We start from the raw sequence: 25,254 nt of genomic DNA, 5'->3' as shown, positions 1-25,254 counted from the left end.
TGAATACCTTTACATGTGTGTCAAGCATTAATTGGTATTGCCCTTTCTAAAAGGAGATGCCGTATGAAAGCATCATGTCTGAGTGTCCAAACTGGGCATATTAAGTGTAAAATGATTATATATTATAATTTTGGCATTCAGGTACTTGGGTATAAAGCTATCTTCTTCAGGACTAGAATTTGTCTATGAAACCTAACCTAAGCTTAAATCTAAGTTACAAATACATTAAACACATTAAAATACACAGTACATGTTAAAATCCATTAAAATAATGAGTATAAAACATTTCATGGAATTGAATGTGTGTGTCTTGTGTGTATCTTCATTCTCATTTTTGAGCCCAATGTTGTAAATAATTCAGTACTTGCGTTCGTAGGCAATGCTGTAGTTCTCTTAAAAAGTCTTATTATTTACTTAAATGATGTCTTCACTTGTATGTGTGGTGAAAAGCTTCTATTGTTAACAAAATTCAATTGTATAGACAGAGGTAAGTATGTGCAGCTGTGAGTGGAATCTTATTCTTTAAGTATTGGAAGCAGATGTGGTCTTGGTCATGCGTAAGTATTTCTTGATGCAGAGTAGTAGTGGTGGCTCCTTCCTCATCTATATCTATGTGCTGATATATATTATCTGTGGAAGACGAAAATAAAGTGTGAGTAGAGTGTGTGTGTGTGTGTGTGTGTGTGGGTGGGTGGGTGGGTGGGTGGGTGTGTGCGTGCGCGCGCGCGCTTACTATTGTTTTCATGGCTGGGTTGCATTTGATCTGAGAGCTTGGTATGTACTGCTTCGTGTTCTCCTTAGGTTTGTGTCTGCTGCTGCGAGGGGAGTGGATAGAGGGGTAGGGAGAGTTGCTGTTGTGGGGGTAGGGGTGGAGTTGGGCGTGTCGTTCGACGGTACTATGGCGCGTGTTATGTTCTGTTTATTGATTATTTTGAGGTAGTCATTTTTTAAGGCGGGGATGGCTTTATTGAAAATGATATTGGTTTTTTCTGTAATTTCAACACATCTCTAAAGAAAAAATAGAAGACTTAGCAATCAAAAACCAGAATACACTAAACAAGAAATTAGAAGCCGTAAAACAACCATCTAAACCAAAACCAACGACCGAAATCATGAACGTGAATCCTCCAACCTACTCCAATAAAGTCATTGAACACAGATTTCACCCAGCAGTAAAACATTTCACAAAAACCACATTCAACGAAACGGAAACTGAAATATTGAGCAAGGGACCCAAACATAACTGGGGCAACATGTCGGCCTTCCAGAACATTACAACCACCGTTACGGAAACTGAAAACGCCATACAAAAACTTCCACGCTATTTACACGAAGAAGTCAAACACGAAATCATAAAAAGACTTCCACAATACATCAAGCAAAATTTGAAACAATAATCCAAACAATAATATCACTAATAAAGTACATATAAATAAACTTAAAAACAAAATAAAACAGAATAACCTACTCATAACGAAAGCCGACAAAGGCAACACCACTGTTATCATCGATAAGGATGAATACATAACGAAGACTAAAGAATGCTTCCAAGACAACACTTTTCTAATCCTACATAAAGACCCAACTAACAACATACAAAGAAATTTCAAACCCTTACTAAAGAACACACATTTTTTTCTTACTGAAACAGAATCTACAAATCTTATAGTAATGAACCCCCAACTACCGACTGCTAAAGCCTATCCAAAAATACACAAAGAAAATATACCAATGAGACCTATCATAAATTATAGAGCAAGCCCAACATATAAACTCTCACTATTCATCCAAAAATTCCTTAAGAAGCATTACTCATTCCTAGCAAACAAAACTATACGGAATTCAATAGATTTTTGTAACAAAACCAAAGAACTAAAGATAGAGCAGTACCATACCATAGCATCATTCGATATAACTAGCATGTATCCCAATATCCCCACCAAAAAAACTATATAAATAATTGAATCTAATCTAAGGAACCACAGTAATCTGAGCACTCTAGAAATTGAGGAATTTATGAAGCTACTTGAATTCGCCACTAATAACAACTATTTTAGATTTCATGACACAATCTACCAACAACAGGGCCTACCAAGGGGGTCTCCTGCTTCTGGCATACTGGCCAAAATTTACATAGACTATTTAGAATACACATCAATCAGCAAAATAGATAATATATTATTTTGGTGCAGATTTGTTGACGACATTTTTGTCATCATTGATAATAGATCCACTGATGATAATATCATATTGGATAAACTTAACACAATAGACCCCTACATAAAATTTACCAAAGAAACTGAAAACAATCACACCTTAAACTATCAGGATATAACAATAACTAGACACGAAAACCATTTATCATACAAAATATACTGAAAACCCACACATACGGAAATTCTAAATTCCCATGCAGGGAATCAGATAATTTTCCACCAATAGAGCATATCAAAAATCAGTGTCTAGTGTCAGACCTAAGACGAAATGCTGGTTAATAGAGCAAACGCCTGAAAAGCCATACATCTAATTTTTGAACCCACACATACTTCGAACACGATCAAAATAGAATCCATCCATCTCAATACACATTAAAAAAAGCAGCTTATTACAGCATGATCTATTGAGCTTTTAATATACTGTTAACAGAAGATGACTTAAGAGGATGTACAACTAATCCACAAAATAGCTAAAAATAATGGATACAAGAAAGAAATGGTCAGTACAATTATTCACAAAATTAAATCTCAACCCAAAACCAGATTGACAAAAATACACAAACCTAAAAAGGATTACGTATCATTTACTTTCAACAACCCACACATATATCCCATAACTAATATCTTCAAAAAACATAACTTAAAAATAGCATACAAAACCACGCACAATAGCACTAACATCTTACACAATACCAAGACAGTTAACAGTAATAACAAGTACAATCAATCAGGAGTATACCGCATCAGGTGTAACAATTGTGAGACCCGCTATATTGGACGTACCGGTAGAAACTTCACAATCCGATATAATGAACACTTAAACGCTGTAAAACATAATCATTTTTCCGCAATAGGCAAGCACATTGAAGAATATAAACACAGCTTCACGAACATCACAAATGACATGAAAATATTAAATATAAATCCTAAGGACCCCTTGCTCAATATAACAGAAGATTTTTACATATCGTTAGATCAATACGCCAATCCCAATTACAACATAAATGAAATTGCAGAAAAAACTAATATCATTTTCAATAAAGCCATCCCCACCTTAAAAAATGACTACCTCAAAATAATCAATAAACAGAACATAACACGCGCCGTAGTACCGTCGAACGACACACCGAGCTCCACCCCTACCCCCACAACTGCAACTCTCCCTACTGCTCTATCCACTCCCCTCGCAGCAGCAGACACAAACCTGAGGAGAACATGAAGCAGTACACGCCAAGCTCTCAGATCAAATGCAACCCAGCCATGACAACAATAGTAAGTACACATTCACATTAACACACACACAGGCATTCCTTCAGCTTATAACTCTCTACTCTCACTTTATTTTCGTCTTCCACAGATAATATATATCAGCACATAGATATACATGAGGAAGGAGCCACCACTACTACTCTGCATCAAGAAATACTTACGCATGACCAAGACCACATCTGCTTCCAATACTTAAAGAATAAGATTCCACTCACAGCTGCACATACTTACCTCTGTCTATACAATCGAATTTTGTTAACAATAGAAGCTTTTCACCACACATACAAGTGAAGACATCATTTAAGTAAATAATAAGACTTTTTAAGAGAACTACAGCATTGCCTACGAACGCAAGTACTGAATTATTTACAACATTGGGCTCAAAAACGAGAATGAAGATACACGCAAGACACACACATTCAATTCCATGAAATGTTTTATACTCATTATTTTAATGGATTTTAACATGTACTGTGTATTTTAATGTGTTTAATGTATTTGTAACTTAGATTTAAGCTTAGGTTAGGTTTCATAGACAAATTCTAGTCCCGAAGAAGATAGCTTTATACCCAAGTACCTGAATGCCAAAATTATAATATATAATCATTTTACACTTAATATGCCCAGTTTGGACACTCAGACATGATGCTTTAATACGGCATCTCCTTTTAGAAAGGGCAATACCAATTAATGCTTGACACATATGTAAAGGTATTAATGTTCACCTGATGATGACTATTTAAAGTCGAAACCAGTCCTGTAAGCTAATTCTTACAATAAAAACTTTATTGATAAGGTGGAACCTTTTCTTGTCTATACATATGAAGACTTCTCCAGTAATGGTTTGAATTTGCATGTTAGTAATCGGAAGTGGTACGTTCATTAGTCACCGGATGGCTCACTGTATACTGGTACAGCACTAGCATTCCAAGTGGCAGGTGACGGCACCATCTAGTGTTGGTCTGGGATGGGGGGGTGGGGCATAACAGGTGTACATACATATGAAAGTATGACACTAAGACAAGCCTGGGATGGAAAATCTGATGGTGAAGAACGTACGAATTTGGAAAACACCAAAACAGAATGACAATAGTGAAAGGACATTGAAGAGAATTATCTTTGTAAATCCGTAATGACTGGCAACCTCGTATGACTAAATTGTTAGCCAGTGTCCCTGTTGAAATTGTTAGGATTTCTATGTATTTCTGAGCTTCCCGTATAATCGTAGACCTGTAGAGTGTTTAGTGTGGGTAAGAGCTCGAACATCTTGGAACACAACGTCATGATCCGATGATAGGGCGTGCTCAGCAATTGCTGATTTGTCTGGCTTGTTGAGACAAATATTTTGCTCATGTTCGTTGGTGCGAGTACCAATGGACCAGCATGTTTGGCCAATATATTATCTTGCTGCAAGTACAGGGAATTTTCCCCAGGGTGTAATGGTGGGACAATTTGTCCTTGGTTTTACCTAAATTGTGAGCAGTTTCAGTGACAATGCCCAACACGGCTTTAACATTGTGCTTGCGGAGGACCTTGGCAATTCAATATATTTTATTATGAATGTAAGGCAGGTAAGCAGCAGTTCCGTTCACTTCTTCTTTCTGTGAGCTTTGCTTAGTTGTCCTGGGATGCAGGGATCTATGAATCTCTACATCGCTGTAACCTTTACTCTTGAATTTACTTTGAGTGTGTCCATCTTCTCCTGGATATTTGATGACTCACAAATTTGCATCGCCCTCTTGGTGAGTGTCATGAGAATGCCCTGTTTTTGTGGTGGATGGTTGTGAGAATCTGCATGGAGACAGTGATTTTTGTTGGTTGGCTGGTAGGCTTATGATAGTATTTCCTAAGGAGCCATCCAGTTTCTTTGTTACTAGAACATCCAAAAAGGAAGGCATCCATCCGACCCTATCTCCATAGTTAATTGTAGGATGTTGCTGGTTTAGGTGGTTTAGAAATGGCTGAAGTTTCTCGGGACCTTCTGTCCAGATGACAAATGTATCGACAGCGTACCCCCACCAAATCATAGTGTTGACGGGCGCTGAAGCAATAACCTCCTCCTCAAAATGCTCCACTACCAGCGAATCCAAATTCGTATGTTCCTCATCACCAGATGTTCCATTCCAGGCTTGTGTTAGTGTCATACTTCCATACATATGTACACCTGTTATGCCCCCTCCCAGACCTACTTTAGATGGTGCCACTTGGAATGCTAGTGCTGTGCCAGTGTACAGGGAGCCATCTGGTGACTAACGAACGTACCCCTTCCAATTACTAACGGCCAAATTCAAACTTTCATTATTGGGGAAGTCTTCCTCGTGAACAGTCAAGATTTCCTTCTGGAGACGCAGAGCAATGTTCTCTGCAAAATGTAAAGAATTTCACCTTATTTCCTTGACACAGCTTAAGCCCCAAAAGCCTTTATCATGTCTAACAGTTTCTGTTTGCTATTTTTAATGTCTCAATGGGATTGGAGTTTAGACAGTTAATTTCTTTACTGATTCTCCTTTCTCAAACTTTTCAGTTAATTCAAGCTTTTGTTTTAAAGTGATAGGCACTTTCTTTTGCTTCGTAGCCATGACTGCTATCACAGAACACAAAGAAAGAACTGCTATACAGTACATTGTTTTGGTGTTTAGTTCTCAAACAAAGATGCTGCCAACACACTTGCATTTGAGAACACGCTTGAATTTCAAGTATGCATTTCACATGTATTCAAAATGCCATGACAAAAATTAATGAAATACAATCACCTTTTCAGGGGTGCACGGATAACCTGCAAACCGGATAATTGGGAGTTTGCTGTACGTGATTTAAAAAGTAAACAGTTATTGTTTCATGTCTGCTCCTGTCAACAGTTCTACTAGCCCCAGTGAAGTTCTTAGCACAGACAGATGAAGCAGAACAGTACAGTACTGTAGTTGTTTCCTGTGCAGAGTAGCAAAACATTTAATGAGGACAATCACATCATGGTCTTGGAGTGGAAGTGAGATAAATTTAATCTAGGAATTTCACCCATTGACTGGGATAGCAACAAAGAACAGCTGTTGACATGGATGGTTACAGGCTATAATCAATCCTCTTTTTCTTTTTTCTGGCATTCTTTCCATCTTATGTAGTGTCTGCCTTCTTGCATTTTGCTTAGTCTTCAGCGTCGGCAAAGTGAACACCCGCAACTCTTATTTCCTCCCTCCACCACGTTCTGGCTGGCCTCAAGACCACTGTCCATCTTGGCTGAGTGTAAGCACTCGCTTCACAGTAGATTCTGCATCAGGTCTGGCCATGTGACCATACCACCTCAGCCTTGCCTATCTCTCATTTTGTCAGGAATTGGGGCTTCTCTAAGAGTGTTCCTGACCTCTTCGTTCTTAGTGTGGTCTAGTCATGTGGCTCCCAGCGTCCATCTAAGCATGTTACATGCAGGATTCGCTCGTGTCTCTTTGTCACAGGCCAACTTTCCACCCCATACAGTATCACTGGGGAATGACTGTGCGGTAGGTCTCTAATTTGAGACACAGCGGGTTCTTGTGATCACAAAAGATGCCCATAACCTGGTGTCACTTCAACTATGTGGCGTTAACTTGTGCTCGAGCATCTACCAAGTGTGTCGCTGTTAGCTGTCACATGGGATCCAAGGTAATGGTACGCAGATGTCTTCAGCAGTGGGATGATATCAATCAATATTGTGCTATTTAGTTGGGTGCTGCACTCCAGGTATTCTGTTTTTGTTAGATTTAGATGCAATCCACATGTTTCCAGCCTTAGTTTTCACTGGCTAACTAATTCATTATGCCTGTAATCCTTTCGTCATAAAATTGCTCCTTAACAATCACAAGACCAATTTTGGCATATCTAGTGACAACTGAAAGGTACTAAACTGCTTGTTACAGAATCCATTATCAGTGCTAGGAGAGATATATTATTCAAAGCATGTGATATATTTCGACTGTTCAATGGACGACCAAGATAGGAGAATAGTAATTCATATACCTAATGGTTAAATGTTCTACATGAACGTACCTGCAGAATAGAACTTGCTTTCTTGATCTCTCATATTAGCAAATGATAAGTCTACTGTAAAGCTAGTTGTTCATATTATGGTTGGGAGTGGTCTCCTTAAGGACTTCTGAATTTCAGGGACCCTTTATTCTTTTGAATGCCGGGCTGAGTGGGTCAGATGGTTAAGGCGCTGGCCTTCTAACCCCAACTTGGCAGGTTCGATCTTGGCTCAGTCCGGTGGTATTTCAAGGTGCTCAAATACGACAGCCCCGTGTCGGTAGATTTACTGGCACGTAAAAGAACTCCTGCGCGACTAAATTCCAGCACCTCGGCGTCTCCGAAGACCTTAAAAAAAGGTAGTTAGTGGGACGTAAAACAAATAACATTATTATTATTTATTATTCTTTTGAATATATTTTCTGTTTTGGTATTAAATTATACTATATTTTGTTTTTTGTTTTCTTCCTTGTAAAATATTTTGTTTATTCTTCAATCATTTTAGTTTTCGTCTACCACTTAATTTATCGAAAGGCTAATAGTTATGTTGTTTGTCCCACAACTCGTTACTTGGCAAGTTTGTGAAGAGACAAAGTTCAATAATAAAGTACAATTTCTCTACAGCAAATGGAAAAAAGAAGGCACACTAATCCAAAAGGATATCGCTAGGTTAATTCATTTCCTTATTTTCTGTATGGAAGCACCAGAGTCATCCATTATGCTTATCAAAAAAGTTGTCCATGTGAATGCGTTATAATACAGAGCACATCACATGGTAGTAGTGGTAGTACCTGCATTATGTTTCACATCAAGCCACATAAGCTTGTATTTTCACATGTAGATAGATGATCGTACAGGTGACAAATATCCTGCAGTATTATTTCAAACCTCTTACACCTGTTGTTGCAGTTGTGCAAGGTTAGTAGTTGGCTGTACAGACTTGCGTCAGGTGTCGTTCCATCATGTCCTAAACATGTTCAGTGGGAAAGATGCATGGGGATTATGCTGGCCAAGACAGTTGTCGAACACCACGAAGAGCACATCATATACTGGTAGTGGTAATACCTGCAGTATGTTGATAAGTAGTATCCAGCTGAAACAGTACATCACCTTCTTGTTGCAGGAGTGACAGCAGGAGGGGGTTGAACAATGTCCTGAATGTAGGAGGCACTGTTTGACACACCCTCCATAAACACCAAAAGTAAGCAAGAATTGTAACTTATTGCACCTCACACTATGATGCCAGAATTTGGGGTGAATGCACTCTGGAATATGATTCTCAGAAGGTCAACATCACGCACAAAAACAGCCATCTTTTGTATGAAGAGAGAACCTGCTTTCATTGCTAACACAGCAGAGCACCATCCCATTCTCCAGGCAATCCCTGCCTTACACCACAAAAGATATGCATGAAGGTGTTGTGACAGAAGAGTAAGCTGGGTCAAAGTCACGTGTCACATGCTGCAAGTAGACAATTCTTCGTAGTATGTTTGAACACCCCTGGTGCCACATTTGCTCGGATCTCTGTTTCAGGATCAACGTGTGCAGCAATCCATTGATTTGTCCACTCCACCTTGCCAAGTCCCTCGATGCAACTCTCTCAAATAGCTAAGCATCTTCGAGGCATGCCTATAGCTTGACTATAGACATGTAAACAACATTCAGCCTTCAAGGCTTACACAATACTGCCTGACTGGACACGGAACAGCAAAGTGAAAGGTACTACACCGTCTGTCCCTGGCTGATGTCCTTGTTATGTTCATCAATTTACCTACAATCCTTCAGTATTCAACTGTTGTACCCATGTTCAACTGGACTTTTTTTTTTTTTAGTCAATGTAATCCTACACATAGGATCCTATTTAAAGTTTATGCTCCACAGTGACACAAACCACCGACCTTCCCTCTTCATTCAAAATAAAAAAAAACCCTAACCAGAGGTTCCCGTAAGCATTAGTAAATGCTTATTTAACCAGTACAGAGTATACACGCATTGGATAACAGCTAGGCTATCGGGGCTTCTCATTGTGGGCTTAGCCCTGGCAAACACAAGACAGTTTGGAGTTGAATCCACATCAACTAGCATAGCAAACAAAAATAGCATGGAAGAAAAAATACATTTACGGTATTTTAAAACGCATAAAGAAGGAAGGAATGCAAGAAGAAATACAGAGGTTGACATACTCCTGTACATACATTTCTCTTTCAAATCAAATCAAATTCTCTTTATTTGCAAATGAGGTGTCTACCTTGGTGGCAAATGGTACACAAAAATACATTATTGTCAAGCACTGAATATTAAATTAACAAGAGAAGAAAATTTTCCTATAATACAATATTAAACAATTTATGCCAACAATTTTTTCTTATAGTCAATTGGTATACAGTATGTGGAATTACTTCAAATGATACTATACAACTGGTATAAGATTAAAATTTACATTGCATTTATGTACCTTTTTTTTTTTTTATTACCCATTCTGGAACCTAAGTAGCGTAACGACCTGCTGCGTCTTAACCAGAGCCCCTTTTGCCACCACTTTTCAGAGTTCCTGAAGGGCCTTCACAGCTACCGTAGCGGTCCCAGGGCCCTCGAAGTCTCCACTGTACTTCACCCCTACAGGCAGTCCCCTACTTTGGTTGTCCAAACTCCTTAGACCAGGGGATGGAATTAATTTATTCACACACATTTTTAAAATTTTATTTACAATAACCTGCACTGGTCGAATGCCCCTCTAACATTTCATTTATTTTCTCTGTTGCTGTTTATTCTCTTCTTGAATATCTGTACAGATTTTGGAAAAGGATCAAACACTAGCCCTGGTAAACTGTTCCACTCCTTCACACTCTTCCCAATGAATGAAAATTTACCCCAATCGCTTCTGCTAAAATTCCTTCTAATTTTATATTTGTGGTCAGTCCTGCCGATATAATTATTTTCTAACTGAAGCCTCTCATGGATATCTCCCCATGCTTCTTCTCCTGTATAGGCTCTATATAATCCTAGAAGTCTAGTTTTCTCCCTTCTCTCACTTAAAGTTTCCCACCCAAGCTCCTTTAACATTTCTGATACACTACTCTTTCTCCTGAAATCCCCTGTTACAAATCTTGCTGCTTTCCTCTGCACACTATCTATTTCTTTTATTAGGTATTCTTGGTGAGGATCCCAAACACTGTTTGCATTTCCTTGGTTGGGATGAACAACACAACGTGCCAACTTGAATGCTTGTATTTTTATTACATTCTCATCAAAGATATTTCATTAGACTTTCACGATCCGTCTCGAATGAAGATGTTTTAGGCAGTATGACAAACAAATCAAAGTATCATAGAAACGGTAATATGAACCATATGAAAAAATGTAACATTGAAAGAAATGGCTTGCAGAAAAACAATTCCGTTCAAGACGAGAGGAATGTGATTTTTATCCTCCTTCCTCCAAAGAAAAATATATAAGGTCAAATCTGACATAACAAAGAACCCAAAGGAGCAAAGAAGGAAAAGGAAAACAAATCGCGCAGAGCTCACGTACAGACATGGAAGCTCACCTAAAAATATGTTAGAGACCGAAATATAAAGAGGCAAGGTTGCCATGGTAACTAAATAACAAGACCAAAATAATGGAATAAAAGGACCTTCTACCAAAGACAATTATGTTTAAGAAAAACTATGATATTGATTAATAAATAAATGGACAAATCTTTGCATAGCAATGGCATATGGTCATTTTCTCATGTCATCCTCCACAATCAATCAGAGGCTACAATCATACAAATGTAGTGTCATAAAACAAACATTTCACATGATACGTAGGTTTCAGATATTGTCCAGGACAAGGAGCTCCGAAAGGTCTAGACCAAACGTGCCCAACACACTAATTCCAGAAATTGCAGCACTTCTGTAATCATTCCTTACCTTCTCAACCTTCAAGGTAACCTAATCTTGCCTAACATAGCTTCGACTACAAATCTCAAAGCCTGTCAGAGAGACAATTAATCAAACAATTGAACTCTAGACCAGGCTTGCCATATGTTGCCGATGTTAACAAGACAAATGCTTTTCTCCAAAGCACATATAAAACACAACCACACCGAACACACAGTTAAATGAACAATCTGCATGCCACCCGCTGTGGTAAGCGACAAAATAAAACGTAGAACACCCATATAGTGTTAAAATAAGTGAATCTAGAACTCGCACAAACATTAAATAATAGGCTAGAGCCATGGATGGAACGTAAAAACATCAACAGGGTCCAAAACATAACCAAACTAACAGTCAACTACAATCATTATATCAAGAAAACATTTTGAACGTTGTGGTAACAGGGAGGCCCAAAATATTTAAAACTCTAAAGCAAGTATAAATTCACTGATAACATAAGATAGAACTGCCGTGCATTATAGTCTTCATTTTTCTTCTTAACTTCGGTAAATATATATTTCAATCCAAGAACCCAAATGGGTAAACAAGTCTGAGAGGAAATCTCCAGCTGAGATGGACTGCTAGTGTCGCCTAGCAAAACAAGCAGATACGAGTACTAAGACTGCAACTAGTATAGGATACAAGATAGATGAATATATACAAACTCGGGTATGTAATGAAACCAAGAGCAAGGTCAAGGTATCAAAATATAGAGACACAGAGTTGTCTCAACAGTTACTTTAACCCTAGAGGGGTGGAAACATTTTATGGCTGTACGCCGACCAAAAATATTGCAAATTAAAACTCATCCATAATTATCAAAATTTAGCTATAAACATGCATATGTATGTAATATTAATTACCTTGAATATTGGATGTACTCCAATGCAGGTCCGTAAGTTTTTTTTTTTTTTTTTTTTTTTTTTTTCATCAGTATGTTAGCATGAAAAAGGCATGAGTCATTCCATAAATAAGTTAATATGCTGCTAGTGGCTGGCCTTGTGCTAAGACTTACCAGCTAATGCGGTTCCATCGCTGCCCTATCATCAGATAATTGTGTGACCTAGTAGTTACTAAATGTATTCTAAGTTACCTGATCACTTTATTTAAAAATTTGTTGTTTTTTTTTCTCTTAAGGATCCTGAAGTAGCTGCAGCTTTCCAAGATATTTCTACAAATCCTGCCAACATAATAAAGTACCAGAACAATCCAAAGATTGCTGCAATAATCACAAAATTGGCAACTAAATTTGGTGGAGGAAGTGGCTTGGGTGGTCTTGGAGGAGGCTTCCCAGGCTTTCCTGGATCATTTCCAGGCAACTTTTCTTCTGGCGAGTCTCCCCGTGCTCCCAGTGATGATGTTGGATTGGACTAAACATATTGCCAGTGAGTAATGTTGCTGCATTGTGTTCTGATTTACTCCTAGTGATGGGTTGCAAACTGTGCTTTAATCTCCTTCCCTTTCACACTGTCTCATTGTTATTCAGAACATTAATTAGAATGGTCCCATTAAATGTTCTCAGTGTAAACCCTGCACAGTTCAAAACAAGCATGTAGTTTGTGACTGTTGATATAGTGATCACAGCCAAGTAACCTCCAATTTTATGTGGAATCTGAACCACGTGGACACAAATCATTTTAAAAATCTCACATGCATTGGCTGGATTCAAACTATTGCTGGCTTGGTGAGAAACCAGTGACAAAATCACTTAACTATCATGCTCCCTGCCTGCACAGTTCAGGCTCTGATTAGTGAGTGGGGGAATGGGGTGATGATCGGGGGGCCTGATTGAATCTGAAATTACTTCCAGCCTGGCTCCTCACTTTCATATTTCATGGGTGATTTCCCTAGGATGAGTTTTGTTTTCTTCTAATCTTAAATTATTAGGTTTGTGAAGCCTAGGTGGTGTTTTTTTTCCTAGGGGCTTTACGTCGCGCCGACACAGATAGGTCTTATGGCAATGATGGGATAGGAAAGGCCTAGGAGTTTGAAGGAAGCGGCCGTGATCTTAATTAAGGAACAGCCCCAGCATTTGGCTGGTGTGAAAATGGGAAACCACGGAAAACCATCTTCAGGGCTGCCGATAGTGGGATTCGAACCCACTATCTCCCGGATTAAAGCTGACAGCTGTGTGCCTCTATGCACATGGCCAACTCACCTGGTATTTTTTTATTTAAGCATGCTCCTCAGGGCCCTACATTTACTTTTCCAGTGCCCTCATTCTTCAAAGAATGGTCCTACTTGCTCTTTCTGATTTCAGTTCACTGAGAATGGTTATCTACACTACAAACTGATCTAAACACTGTACAGTGTGGTATATGTTGATTGGGAATATCATTATATTGAGTGACTTGAATTTCATGTTCTTGTTGGTGGTCTTGCCCTTCCGTATCTTGATGAATGTGGCAGTCCCTGTTCAAAGTCATTGCAAGACAATTGTCTCTGTTCAAGATTAAGGCTTCATTGTATTATTACTGGAACTTAAATTAATCTTCATTGTAAGAGACTAGTAATATACTGTATATTAGTGTTTTTCATGTTCTATAAGTGGGATAAGTACACAGTATTCCTTGCTCATTTTAAACTGAGACATCTGTTTTCTGCTCAATGGAAGGTGTTCTTTGTGGATTTTTATGTTAAAAAGTTTTTAGTCACCATAAGAGAGCATGTTGTTGTTGTTGTTGAGTCATCAGTTCATAGGCGGGTTTGTGCAGTTCCCCCATAGCAGCCTATCCTGTGATAACCGTTTCATTTCTACATAATTACTGCATCGTACATCTGCTGTAATCTGCTTGACATATTCATACCTGGGTCTATTCTTACCATTCTTATCACCTGCACTTCCCTCAAAAACCAACTGAACAAGTCCTGGGTGTCTTCAGATGTGTCCTATCATTCTATCTCTTCTTCTGGTCAAATTTAGCCAAAGCAATCTCCTCACCAATTGATTCAGTATCTCTTCATTCATGATTCAATCTATCTATCTCACCCTCAGCATTCTTCTGTAACACCATATTTCAAAAGCTTCAATTTTCTTTCTATCTAAGCTAGTTATCGTCCATGTTTCACTTCCATACAATGCTATGCTCCAGACAAAAGTCTTCATAAACATGTTTCTAATTCCTATAGGCCTATCTATGTTCAAAGTGAGCAGATTTCTTAAGAAAGCTCTTCCTTGCTTGTGCTAGTCTGCATTTTATGTCCTCCTTACTTCTGTCATCGTTGGTTATTTTACTTCCCAAGTAATGATACCCATCTACTTCCTTTAAGACTTCGTTTCTTAATCTAATATAACCTTCTTTACCTGTCTTTGTTCGACTGCACTCCATTACTTTTGTTTTGGACTTATTTATTTTCATCTTGTACTCCTTCTTCCATACCATTCAGCAACTTCTCCAGGTCTTCTGCAGTCTCAGATAAAATAACAATATCATTGGCAAATCTCAGGGTTTTGATTTCCTCTCCTTGGATTATGATTCCATTTCCAAATTCCTCTTTGATTTATTTTATTGACTGTCCTACATAAGCATTGAAAAGAAGGGGGGACAAACAGCAGCCTTGTCTCACTCCTTTCTGGATTGCTGCTTCTTTTTCAAAACCCTCGATTCTTATCACTGCAGACCGATTTTTATACAAATTGTAAATAATTCTTCATTCTCGGCATCTGACCAATCAGTAATTCAATCAATCAATCAATCCATCACTACTGATTTGCATTTAGGGCAGTCGCCCAGGTGGCAGATGCCCTATCTGTAGTTTTCCTAGCTTTTTCTTTAATGATAGCAAAGAAATCAGAAATTCATTGAACATCTCCCTTGGTAAGATATTCCAATCCCTAACTCCCCTTCCTATAAACGAATATTTGCCCAATTTGTCCTCTTGAATTCCAGCTTTATCTTCATATTGTGACATTCCTACTTTTAAAGACACCACTCAAACTTATTCGTCTACTGATGTCATTCCATGCCATCTCTCCACTGACAGCTCGGAACATGTCTCCTTTCTCCCAAGTCTTCCCAGCCCAAACTTTGCAACATTATTGTCATGCTACTCTTTTGTCTGAAATCACCCAGAACAAATCGAACTGCTTTTCTTTGGATTTTTTCAGTTCCTGAATCAAGTAATCCTGGTGAAGGTCCCATACACTGGAACCATACTCTATTTGAGGTCTTACCAGTGACTTATATGCCCTCTCCTTTAGGCCTATATCCTTACTACAACCCCTAAATACCCTCATAACCATGTGCAGAGATCTGTATCCTTTGATTACCCCCAATGAAGATCTTTCCGTATATTAACACCTAGGTACTTACAATGATCCCCAAAGGGAACTTTCACCCCATCAGTGCATTAATTAAAACTGAGAGGACTTTTCCTATTTGTGAAACTCACAACCTGACTTTTAACCCTGTTTATCATCATTCCATTGCCTACTGTCCATCTCACAACATTATCGAGGTCATTTTGCAGTTGCTCACAATCTTGTAACTTATTTATTTCTCTAGACAGAATAACATCATCTGCAAAATGCCTTATCTCTGATTCCACTTCTTTATACATATATATATAAGAAAACATAAAGCTCTAGTAATAAAAAATAATAAATAAAATAAACATTACAAAGAAAATTGGTGGATAGCAAAAAAGAACAATCAAAAGAGGGAAGAAGAACTGAAGAACAGTGTGTGAAAAGGGAGGCATTTGAAGTGTGTTATGTTATTCTAAGGGAAGTCAATGACAGGTTTAGCTTCACTATGAAAAATTTCCTTTTAAGAGTCTGAAAGCTGCAGTAATATCATATCCATTCATTAATGAGAGCAAAATTTGCACAGAACTGTCTGTAATCTACACTAGAGAGGAGTTCCAAAAATGTCTAGTGCTATGTGTTTAATGGACTTCATTACAGACAATAATTTGTTTGCTTCATTTAGTGAAAGTGTTGAACTGTTGAAAGTGCTGTTAACCATTCTGATGCCTACTGTAGAAGCAGGATGGTGTTTCTCCACTCTAAATAGAGTAAAAATGTTTCTGCGGAACACAATGTTGCCAAGACAGGTTTGTCAGCTCTGGCAGTGCTTTCAATAGAGCGAGAATTTGTAATGAGAATCAGTGACTTTAATGCAAAATTTATTGATATGTTTGCCAGGTGTAAGGAGAGGAGGGAAAATTTGCTGTATAATTAGGTGAAAGTGTTTCATTTTAGTATGGTAAGACATTACATACATACATACATACATACATACATACATACATACATACATACATACATACATACATTATCATTATAGACTGTTATGCCTTTCAGCGTTCAGTCTGCAAGCCTCTGAGAATTTACTAAACGTCGCCACAATCCTCGATTTGCAACTAGTGTTGTGGTCTCATTTAGATCCATACCTCTTATCTTTAAATCGTTAGAAACCGAGTCTAAACATCGTCGTCTTGGTTTACCTCTACTTCTCTTACCCTCCATAGCAGAGTCCGTTATTCTCCTAGGTAACCTATCCTCCTCCATTCGCCTCACAAGACCCCACCACCGAAGCCGGTTTATGCGTACAGCTTCATCCATTGAGTTCATTCCTAAATTAGCCTTTTTCTCCTCATTCCGACTACCCTCCTGCCATTTTTCCCACCTGTTTGTACCAGCAGTCATTCTTGCTACTTTCATGTCTGTTACTTCTAACTTATGAATAAGATATCCTGAGTCCACCCAGCTTTCACTCCCGTAAAGCAATGTAGGTCTGAAAACAGACCGATGTAAAGATAGTTTCGTTCCACCCAGCTTTCACTCCCGTAAAGCAATGTAGGTCTGAAAACAGACCGATGTAAAGATAGTTTCGTCTGGGAGCTTACTTCCTTCTTACAGAATACTGCTGATCGCAACTGCGAGCTCATTGCATTAGCTTTACTACACCTTGATTCAATCTCGCTTACTATATTACCATCCTGGGAGAACACACAACCTAAATACTTGAAATTATCGACCTGTTCTATTTTTGTATCACCAATCTGACATTCAATTCTATTGAATTTCTTACCTACTGACATCACTTTAGTCTTCGAGAGGCTAATTTTCATACCATACTCATTGCACCTATTTTCAAGTTCCAAGATATTAGACTGCAGGCTTTCGGTACAGTCTGCCATTAAGACCAAGTCGTCAGCATAGGCCAAACTGCTTACTACATTTCCACCTAACTGAATCCCTCCCTGCCATTTTATACTTTTCAACAGATGATCCATGTAAACTACGAACAGCAAAGGTGAAAGATTACAACCTTGTCTAACCCCTGTAAGTACCCTGAACCAAGAAATCATTCTACCATCAATTCTCACTGAAGCCCAATTGTCAACATAAATGCCTTTGATTGATTTTAATAATCTACCTTTAATTCCATAGTCCCCCGGTACCCTGTCGTATGCTTTCTCTTGATCTACAAAACATAAACACAACTGCCTGTTCCTCTCGTAGCATTTTTCAATTACCTGGCGCATACTGAAAATCTGATCCTGACAGCCTCTCTGTGGTCTGAAACCACACTGGTTTTCATCCAACTTCCTCTCAACGATTGATCGCACCCTCCCTTCCAAGATGCCAGTGAATACTTTGCCTGGTATACTAATCAATGAGATACCTCGATAATTGTTGCAATCCTTCCTGTTCCCTTGCTTATAGATAGGTGCAATTACTGCTTTTGTCCAATTTGAAGGTACCTTACCAACACTCCATGCTAATTTTACTACTCTATGAAGCCATTTCATCCCTGCCTTCCCACTATACTTCACCATTTCAGATCTAATTTCATCTATTCCTGCTGCCTTATGACAATGGAGTTTTCTTACCATCCTTTCCACTTCCTCAAGCATAATTTCACCACAATCATTTTCCTCCTCCCCATGAGCTTGGCTGTTTGCAACACCACCGGGATGATTTCCTTTTACATTGAGATGATGTTCAAAATATTCCCTCCACCTGTCCAGTGATTCCCTGGGATCTATTACGAGTTCACCTGAATTACTCAAAACACTGTTCATTTCCTGTTTTCCTCCCTTCCTGAGCTTCTTTATTACTGTCCAGAAAGGTTTCCCTGCTGCTTGACCTAGCCTTTCCAGGTTGTTACCAAAATCTTCCCATGACTTCTTTTTGGATTCAACGACTATTTGTTTCGCTCTGTTTCTTTCATCTACGTCAAATCCCTGTCTGCCTCGGCCCTTGTTTGGAGCCATTTCTGATAAGCCTTCTTTTTACGTTTACAGGCTGCTCTCACTTCATCATTCCACCAAGATGTTCGCCTTTTCCCATCTTTACACACAGTTGTTCCTAGGCATTCCCTTGCTGTTTCTACTACAGCATCCCTGTATGCCACCCATTCACTTTCTATATCCTGAACCTGCTTACTGTCTACTGTTCGAAACTTCTCACTAATCCTATCCATGTACTTCTGTCTAATTTCCTCGTCCTGGAGATTTTCTACTCTTATTCGTTTGCAGACAGATTTCACTTTCTCTACCCTAGGGCTAGAGATACTTAGTTCACTGCAGATCAGATAGTGGTCTGTATCATCAAAAAATCCCCAGAAAACTCATACATTCCTAACAGATTTCCTGAATTCAAAGTCTGTTAAGATATAATCTATTATGGATCTGGTACCCCTAGCCTCCCACGTGTAGCGGTGTATAGCCTTATGCTTGAAGAATGTATTCATAACAGCTAAACCCACACTAGCACAGAAGTCCAGCAAACGCTTCCCATTCCCATTAGCTTCCATATCTTCTCCACCTTTAACAATCACCCTTTCGTATCCTTCAGTTCTATTCCCAACTCTCGCATTGAAATCACCCATTAGCACTATTCTATCCTTGCTGTTGACCCTGACACGATGTCACTCAGTGCTTCATAAAGCTTGTCAACTTCATCTTCATCTGCACCCTCACATGGTGAATACACGGACACAGTTCTAGTCCTAATTCCTCCAACTGACAAATCTACCCACATTATTCGCTCATTTACGTGCCTAACAGAAACTATGTTGCGTGCAATGGTATTCCTGATAAAGAGCCCTACCCCAGACTCTGCCCTTCCCTTTCTAACACCCGTCAAGTACACTTTATAATCTCCTATCTCTTCCTCATTATCTCCCCTCACCCGAATATCACTTACTCCTAGCACATCCAGATGCATCCTCTTTGCTGACTCAGCCAGTTCTACCTTCTTTCTTCCATAAGCCCCATTAATATTGATAGCTCCCCATCGAATTCCATTTCGTTCGCCAAGTTGTTTCCAAGGAGTCCCTCGCCTGTCAAATGGGAGTGGGACTCCATTACTCCCATAGGTCTGAGGCTTGCTTAAAATGTTCTGAACTCAGTAAATTCATGAAGCAGGATGCTACCCTACTTGCACATAGTCCAAGTGAGGATCTCTCCTCTAACGGGTTATGGACCACCGGTGAATTGTATAGTCCTAGCCGCCTGAGCACAAGGAGGGCCAGGACTCAGAATATGTCCGAGATGCCCACTCCCATTCCATAGCAACTTGTATCCCGACGCTCAGGACCACTTACTAGTCCACTCAGACATTGCCCATGGTTCACGAACTAGGACGTGACTACAGTAACCCACAAACATGAACATGGTAAGAGAGTTTTCTTAATTAGGCATATATATATAGGAAAAAAAGATTGTTAGTGAGTTGTTGTAATATTCCTGAAAATAGAAATGTAAAATGTTTTATTTTTAAATATTAAAAAGTATTTTTGTTTATATGGATTTGAAAATTAACCTGTAATCATATCATTGGTAAATATTGTGCACCACTGAACTTTTAATCCACCAGTTTCCACTGATAGGGACCCAAGTTGTTGTACAAGCTCTAATTTAGATTTTGTGTTCTAAATATATAATAAACAATTGCATCATTGAACATTAATTGCCTCCGGCCTCTCACTGTTGGGTTCCGTGGTTCAAATCCCGGTCACTCCATGTGAGATTTGTGCTGGACAAAGCGGAGGCGGGACAGGTTTTTCTCCCGGTAGTCCGGTTTTTTCCCTTTCATCTTTCATTCCAGCAACACACTCCATTACCATTTCATTTCATCTGTCATTCATTTTTCATTGCCCCAGATTAGTGTGACAGGCTTCAGCAGCCGGCACAGTTCCTATCTTCGCCGCTAGATAGGGGCTTCATTCATTCCATTCCTGACCCAGTTGAATGACTGGATTGTATTGTCAATTATCAGTTGATCAACATGAACTTTGTGCAACATTCATTGTCCTTATCGACATGTTTCATTGGCATTTTCGATGATAACAAACATTAGAACATACTCAATTTTATTTTTGGTGATTGCTTTTGTTATACTTGATATTATTACTATTATGGCTTCTATTGGCTGAGGATGACCTTCAATGTTAAAAAGAGGTTGAAACTAGTCCCACAATGTATAAAGTACAGATACAACTAATTAAGTGTATTGAATTGGTGGACCTTTCTTACTTTCGATTGTGACGTGTTATCCTCACTATCCAAAGATCTTTCATCTAATTTGTTATCTGAATCAATGAGATGAAGAATAGTTTCATCATCTAAACGAGCATGCTTAGCAGTTAAGTACTGGAAAAAATGCAATGAAATATGTGCACGCAATGTGACATCTATAACGTGATCCTAGAACTACGTCATATGTTATGAATTTCATTATGGTCCGTCATGACAATTGATCACTATCAAAGGGTAGAGAAGGGTCCACCTATTCAATACCATTAGGGGACCCTTCTCTACCTTTTGATAGACATAGAACTACACTCGGCAAAAAAAGAGACTAGATACATCTCGCCCAGTTCTGGAGCGTTGTTAACGATGTGTGGAATCATATAGACTCAAAATACCTACCAAACACTGTAGAACTGAGTTAACACGTCACACCCGGTGTGTTTTTTTATTTAATGTGTGCTCTTGACTTTATTCCAAATCTTGGTACACTCCCTACTCAGTGGTGCAGCAAGGAAGCATTCTGAAACAGAGTGCACTTAACCCTTTGCATTCCTTTGTCAAGTGGGACTTGATATTGAAATATTAGCCATCCACTTTGATGTTTTATGTTCTTACTTCATACTGCTGCCCATGCTTCAGAAATTAGGAGTTATATGGGATAAATAAAAAGTTACCCTGTCGCTCGTTAATTTCAATATACCATGACTGTTATCTGGTATTTCAGATATAAATTCAAATCAAAATTTATTTCTCCAAGAATATAATTATATAAAACAGAACAATTATATTTTCCTTTCATCAAAGTACCCTCCGTTGGATTTAATGACTGCCTCACAAACTCACGGCATGCAGTCAATCAGTTTTTGTAGGTATTTTGAATCTATATGATTCCACACATTCTTAACAACGTTCCAATAATGTTCCTTGCTGGATATATGAACTTCCCTAATATGTCTGTCTACTTCATCCCAGATCGTTTCATTGGGATTACAATCCGGATTTTGGAACGGCCAGACAGTATCTTTCAGTACTTTCTGTTTTTCCTTTGATGCAGTGTACTTCTTACAGAATGTTGACCAATGTTTTGGATCATTATCCTGTTGTAAGGTGAACCCTTTCCCTGTTAAGCACAATCCACATGGTATTGTATGATAATGAAGTATGCGGAGGAAGTGCTTTTGATCCATACATCCTATTTTCACAATGTCTCCCTCTCTACCTCTTGGAAAACACCCCCAAGCCAAAATAGAACCCCCACCGTGTTCTCGTAACTGTTGGTAGAACGCACTGCTGGGCCACCTTTCCTCCTTCATCGGCGAACAGATATCCTTCTGGTTCCAAAAGTCTCAATCTTAGATTCATCTTTAAATAACACTTTTTTCTGCTCTTCATGTGTCCAGTTAATGCTGTTTTCTAGCCCATTCGATTCTCTTCTTTTTATATATAGGCTTCAAAAAGCGTTTCCTTGCTGCCACACATCTTTTCAAGCTGGCTTCATTCAGTCTCCTTTTTACTGTGTTGCAACAGATATTTGTTTCTTGGTAATTTCTACCAGTTCTGCACAAATCTGTGGTGCTGTTTTGAACCTATTTCTCTTACTAGTAATTCGGATTAATTTATCACTTTTAGTTGTTTTACGAGGTTGTCCTGGTTGTGGCCTGTCCTTGTTGTTACCTGTTGTCTGATGGTAAAGGGTTTATTGCACTTACCCTATAGACACGCTACATTGTTTTGCAATTTGGCGAATTGATAAATCTGCTTGTCTGAGTGTTACAATTGCAGCACATTTTTCTATGGATATCTCCACTCTTGGAGCCATAATAAAGATATGCACACTGTCAACTGTCACTAAGGAACTGAAATGCAGGAACCAAATAGTATGTACCTTAGTAATGTTTGACGAACACTGCGGACATCACAGCACTACAGGCAACAAGAGAGGTGCATCAAATGAGCCTTCAGTCATCAACTAGGTAAAACAAACATACCAGTTCAGGTATCAATTGTTTATGTACACAACATTCTTTTGGGGTAATATTGCATCTAGATGAAAACAAACACACAAACCTGACATATTTTCAAGTGTTGTACTGTTCCCTTGCTTACTCAAGTGAAACCATAGTATTATATTGTATCTACAGGGAATTAGATATAAATTATTAGGTGCATTGAAATTAATGCGCAGTAGGGTATGTTCCCATGGTTCACATTCTGCTTAAAACTAGAGATCCTGTAGCTAGGTCATTTTATCAACAGTCACTTAAATATGCTTGCCATCCCTATATTGAGCAAATACTACTATGAAAATAGTAATATTAGTTGATTTGTCGTGTATTTCTTGCAGTATCATAAGTAAACTTGAGCATTGTGTAGTGGTTAACATGGAATATTGTGAAAGAATGCCCTACCAAATCTATAAAATTAAGTACTTACTTACTTACTTACTTACTTACTTACTTACTTACTTACTTACTTAGTCGATCCTGTTCTACCTTGCGGTGTCGAGGTTTCCCAGCGGGTTCTGTCTCGGGCCAGCTCCTTCACTTTCCTCCATTCGCCACCCCTGGCTTCCACAGCTGCCTTTACATTTTCTTCCCACATTCTTGTGGGTTTGCCACGTGGTCTAGCTCCTTGCATTCTGGCATCCAAAGCTTGTTTAGCCATTCTCTTATCCTCCATTCTTTGGACATGTCCAAACCAGCATAGTTGGCTCTGTTCAATTTTCTCTAGAACAGATGAGATGTCAAGACTGGTTCTGATGGTCTGATCCCTGTTTCTATCCATTCTTGTTTTCCCTTCAATTTTGCAGAGAAATCGCATTTCTGATGCTTGAATTCTACTCCGGTGTTTGCTGGTCAATGCCCAGGTTTCACAGCCATAGAGCAAGGGTGGCAGATATATCACCTTGTACACACGGAGTTTCGTGGATTTAGACACAGAAAGGTTGTTAAGAAATTTCCTCTTCAGTGCTTTGAAGAACCGCCCAGAGGCTTGGGATCGAGCTATAATTTCTCCATCTATTCCGCCATCTTCCTGTAATGTGGCTCCATGGTATTTAAAATGAGTGGTCTGCTCCAATATTGTACTGTCATTCAGTGCAATCTGCTGTGAGGTAGGCTGCCGTGACATCATCATGCTCTGAGTTTTTCTTGCATTGATTTTCATGCCCCTCTTTTTCAGCTCTTCTTCCCAGATTAACAAGTTCTTTTGTAGATTCCTTTCCGAATCTCAGAGCAGCAATATGTCATCAGCAAAGGCGCAATGGGTGATATACACTGGCCTCAGAAACTTATGGCCGAGCTTGAATTTCTGCACCTTCCCATTATACGATTTGATCACATCATCCATTAAGGTTGTTATGGGGATACCCGTGGAATGCATAGGTGAAAGAAGGTGCGGGCTGGAATGGGTCTAACTACAAAGCTGAGATATTGATTAAAATTGCATTAAAGGTTATATTTTCGAAAATAGCAAAACTAACAATTTTCACATAAAACTTCAGACTTTAACAAATAACAAGTCAAATCAGGTACAAGACCAGGAAAGCCAAGATTTAGAGACAATTTAACAATGTGGGCCACAAGCCCTAATTTTTACCATTTCTGAGCTCTCAGCTCACAAACACCTATTACCAAAGGGCAGAAATCCCCTAATTACATGGAGCACTTGCTCCCACCTAGCAATGTCAAGCCTCCTAGAGGCACATTTACCACAGATAAAAGAGCGGACCCGCTCTCGATATTCTGAGCCTACCAAAGGCCACAACGGACTTTACCATTAACAGCCCTCAAGGCACACTTACAAAGAAACAGGGGTATCTTGTACCCAATCTACTGGGCCTTAGCTGAAAAAGAATAGGTTAATTTAATGGCCCAAAATACAAAATGAATGGAGGCGAGAACTTGCACTCCTGAATACACATTTTAAAACGTAAAAGGCACTAGGCCGATGAAACAGGGGCTATTCCCAAGCTATGGAGGTGACTCATATACAGAAAAAATTTAACACATTAAGGAAGAGTAGAAAAACGGTTACAAAAACGTAGTCACCTCAAATCCAACATGAAGGGGAGCTCGAGAGGGTAATGCACTCGCTATCCCCGATTTGCAGTTATTTATTTATTTATTTATTTATTTATTTATTTATTTATTTAAATTTTGTAACAAGTACTTCAGTTGGTCTTCAGTAAATTACGTTTTCTAGGTTACGTAGACTAGCTAGGTGTACCTTGTTTCGAATTTAGGTTTAGGAAATACTTCAAGTAATAATATTAACTTTAAAAATATTTGTAAATATCTGTAGGTTCGTCGGTTATACTAACAAAGGCGGATTATCATAAGGAATAGTACCGTAACTTCTGCAGC

At 38.8% G+C, this 25,254-nt stretch overlaps 1 protein-coding gene across 2 annotated transcripts in view; it reads left to right on the top strand.

The window, feature by feature from the left end:
- LOC136866085 (putative protein FAM10A4) overlaps window positions 1–25,254 on the top strand; it is a 405,358-nt gene that overhangs the window by 353,119 nt on the left and 26,985 nt on the right. For both annotated transcript variants that reach the window (XM_067142747.2, XM_067142748.2), the window contains exon 6: window positions 12,542–12,789. In XM_067142747.2, coding sequence (XP_066998848.1) covers window positions 12,542–12,778 — 237 coding nt within the window. In that variant the 3' untranslated portion in view covers window positions 12,779–12,789. The remainder of the gene's footprint in view (window positions 1–12,541; window positions 12,790–25,254) is intronic.

Source organism: Anabrus simplex, chromosome 3 (genome assembly GCF_040414725.1).
Source record: "Anabrus simplex isolate iqAnaSimp1 chromosome 3, ASM4041472v1, whole genome shotgun sequence".
Lineage (NCBI taxonomy): Eukaryota > Metazoa > Arthropoda > Insecta > Orthoptera > Tettigoniidae > Anabrus > Anabrus simplex.
The sequence above is the reverse complement of the archived record's forward strand: the minus strand, read 5'-3'. Positions and strand labels throughout refer to the sequence as shown.